We start from the raw sequence: 1,446 nt of genomic DNA, 5'->3' as shown, positions 1-1,446 counted from the left end.
TCCAGCCAGCAGATCAAAAACCCTAAACTACTACTTTGATACAGCTTTTGTACTCTCACTCACCCACCTATTTTTTTCAGACTATGGAAGCCAAAGGAGAAAGAACAAAGACCAAAGGGTCTCATGCTGGCGACACACACACTGTATGAGTAAAGCACATCACAGATGGGCTTTTCACCAACAGCACAATCACATCCTATCTGGAAACTCAGCACTTCCTGCCCTGCTCTGCAATGGTTTGCTTCCTGCCACCCTCCAAGACAATGGTGAAACCAGCTACTGCCTCAACACCCACAGCAGCTTTTCAAGTAGTCTTTCCTTTCACAACAAGCTGTTGAAACTTTTCTGAACCTGTAAGATGATTATGCCCATGCAAGGTGGCGCGCACACAGATTTAAGTCATTTGAACCTGCCTGCTAGACAGAAGTGCTTGTCACTCACTGTGTGTTTGGTATCAGAAAGGATTAGGGGTTCATCACCTTAGGCCCCTACCACACCTTATATATATTACGCAGCTCACTGGTGAATCGTGCAATAAATTTAAGCAGGCCACACATGCAAAGGAGTCATTGCCCAATTCACCTAGTGAATGGCACAGTACGTTTAGATCAGCCCCCACATGCAAAGTTATCATTACACCATAAAGACGTCCATCCAGCGACTAGAAGAGCCAACTAGTTAGGAAGTTAGTGCCTGAAAATGTATATGGACTGTCCCTACCCAGCTATACGTGGGACGCAGGCCCTCAGGCTGAGATTAATGACAAATACTTTTAAAGTGAAAATAAAAAAGACGCCGAGGTGAAGGCTGCGGTGATGGAGGACCAGACATTCAGAGCAAACAAACACAAGCAGGGGATCCCTGCAAGCAGCTCGGCCACAGCGCCCAGGGAGCAGCTCCAGGCAGAGCCTGCGATTCACCCCCACGTTTCTCCTCGCAGGCCCGGGGCACCTAGCGCAGGCGCCGGGGGCCGCTCGCGAGCCGGGCGGGGATTTGTAGGGGTGGGCGCTAGTGACTGGAGCCGGTCCCGTTGCGGCTCGGGCAAAGCTCCCGGCCCCGCTCCCCCCGCGGGCGAGCGCACGTGCCCCGGCCCCTCACCGTGCCGCCGTCCTTGATGATGATCTTCTTGGCCAGCAGGATGCTGCGGTTCGCCGCCCGCTTCTTCTTCTTGCCGCCCTGGGTCATTTTACCATCCTAGTGCCCCGGGGGGGGGGGGAGCGGAGCAGGACCCTCCCCAGCAGCCGGAGCCACCGCCCGACCCCCAGCCACCGCCTCGCTCCCCGCTGCCCCTCAGGCCCCCGCCGCCATCTTGGGAAACCGACAAGCGACAGCCTCTTCCGATCACGCGATGCTCCGATTGGCTGCAGGCGGGCACGTGGCGAGGAAGCCGGCGGGGCGGGGCGGGGCGGGGCGGGGCGGGGCCTGAGGCGGCCTTTCCCATGGCAG

General features: G+C 56.8%; 1 protein-coding gene across 1 annotated transcript in view; it reads right to left on the bottom strand.

Moving 5' to 3' along the window:
- Positions 1-1,335, bottom strand: part of MFSD14A (major facilitator superfamily domain containing 14A) — a 45,624-nt gene extending 44,289 nt beyond the window's left edge. The window contains exon 1 of the mRNA XM_019501683.1: positions 1,099-1,335. Within this exon, the coding sequence (XP_019357228.1) occupies positions 1,099-1,185 (87 nt within the window). The 5' untranslated portion in view covers positions 1,186-1,335. The remainder of the gene's footprint in view (positions 1-1,098) is intronic.
- Between the last annotated feature and the right edge of the window lie 111 nt (positions 1,336-1,446).

The sequence above is a fragment of the Gavialis gangeticus genome, unplaced genomic scaffold, assembly GCF_001723915.1.
Source record: "Gavialis gangeticus isolate Ggan-Ray unplaced genomic scaffold, GavGan_comp1, whole genome shotgun sequence".
NCBI classification, from domain to species: domain Eukaryota; kingdom Metazoa; phylum Chordata; order Crocodylia; family Gavialidae; genus Gavialis; species Gavialis gangeticus.
This window is presented reverse-complemented; position numbering and strand designations above follow the sequence as displayed.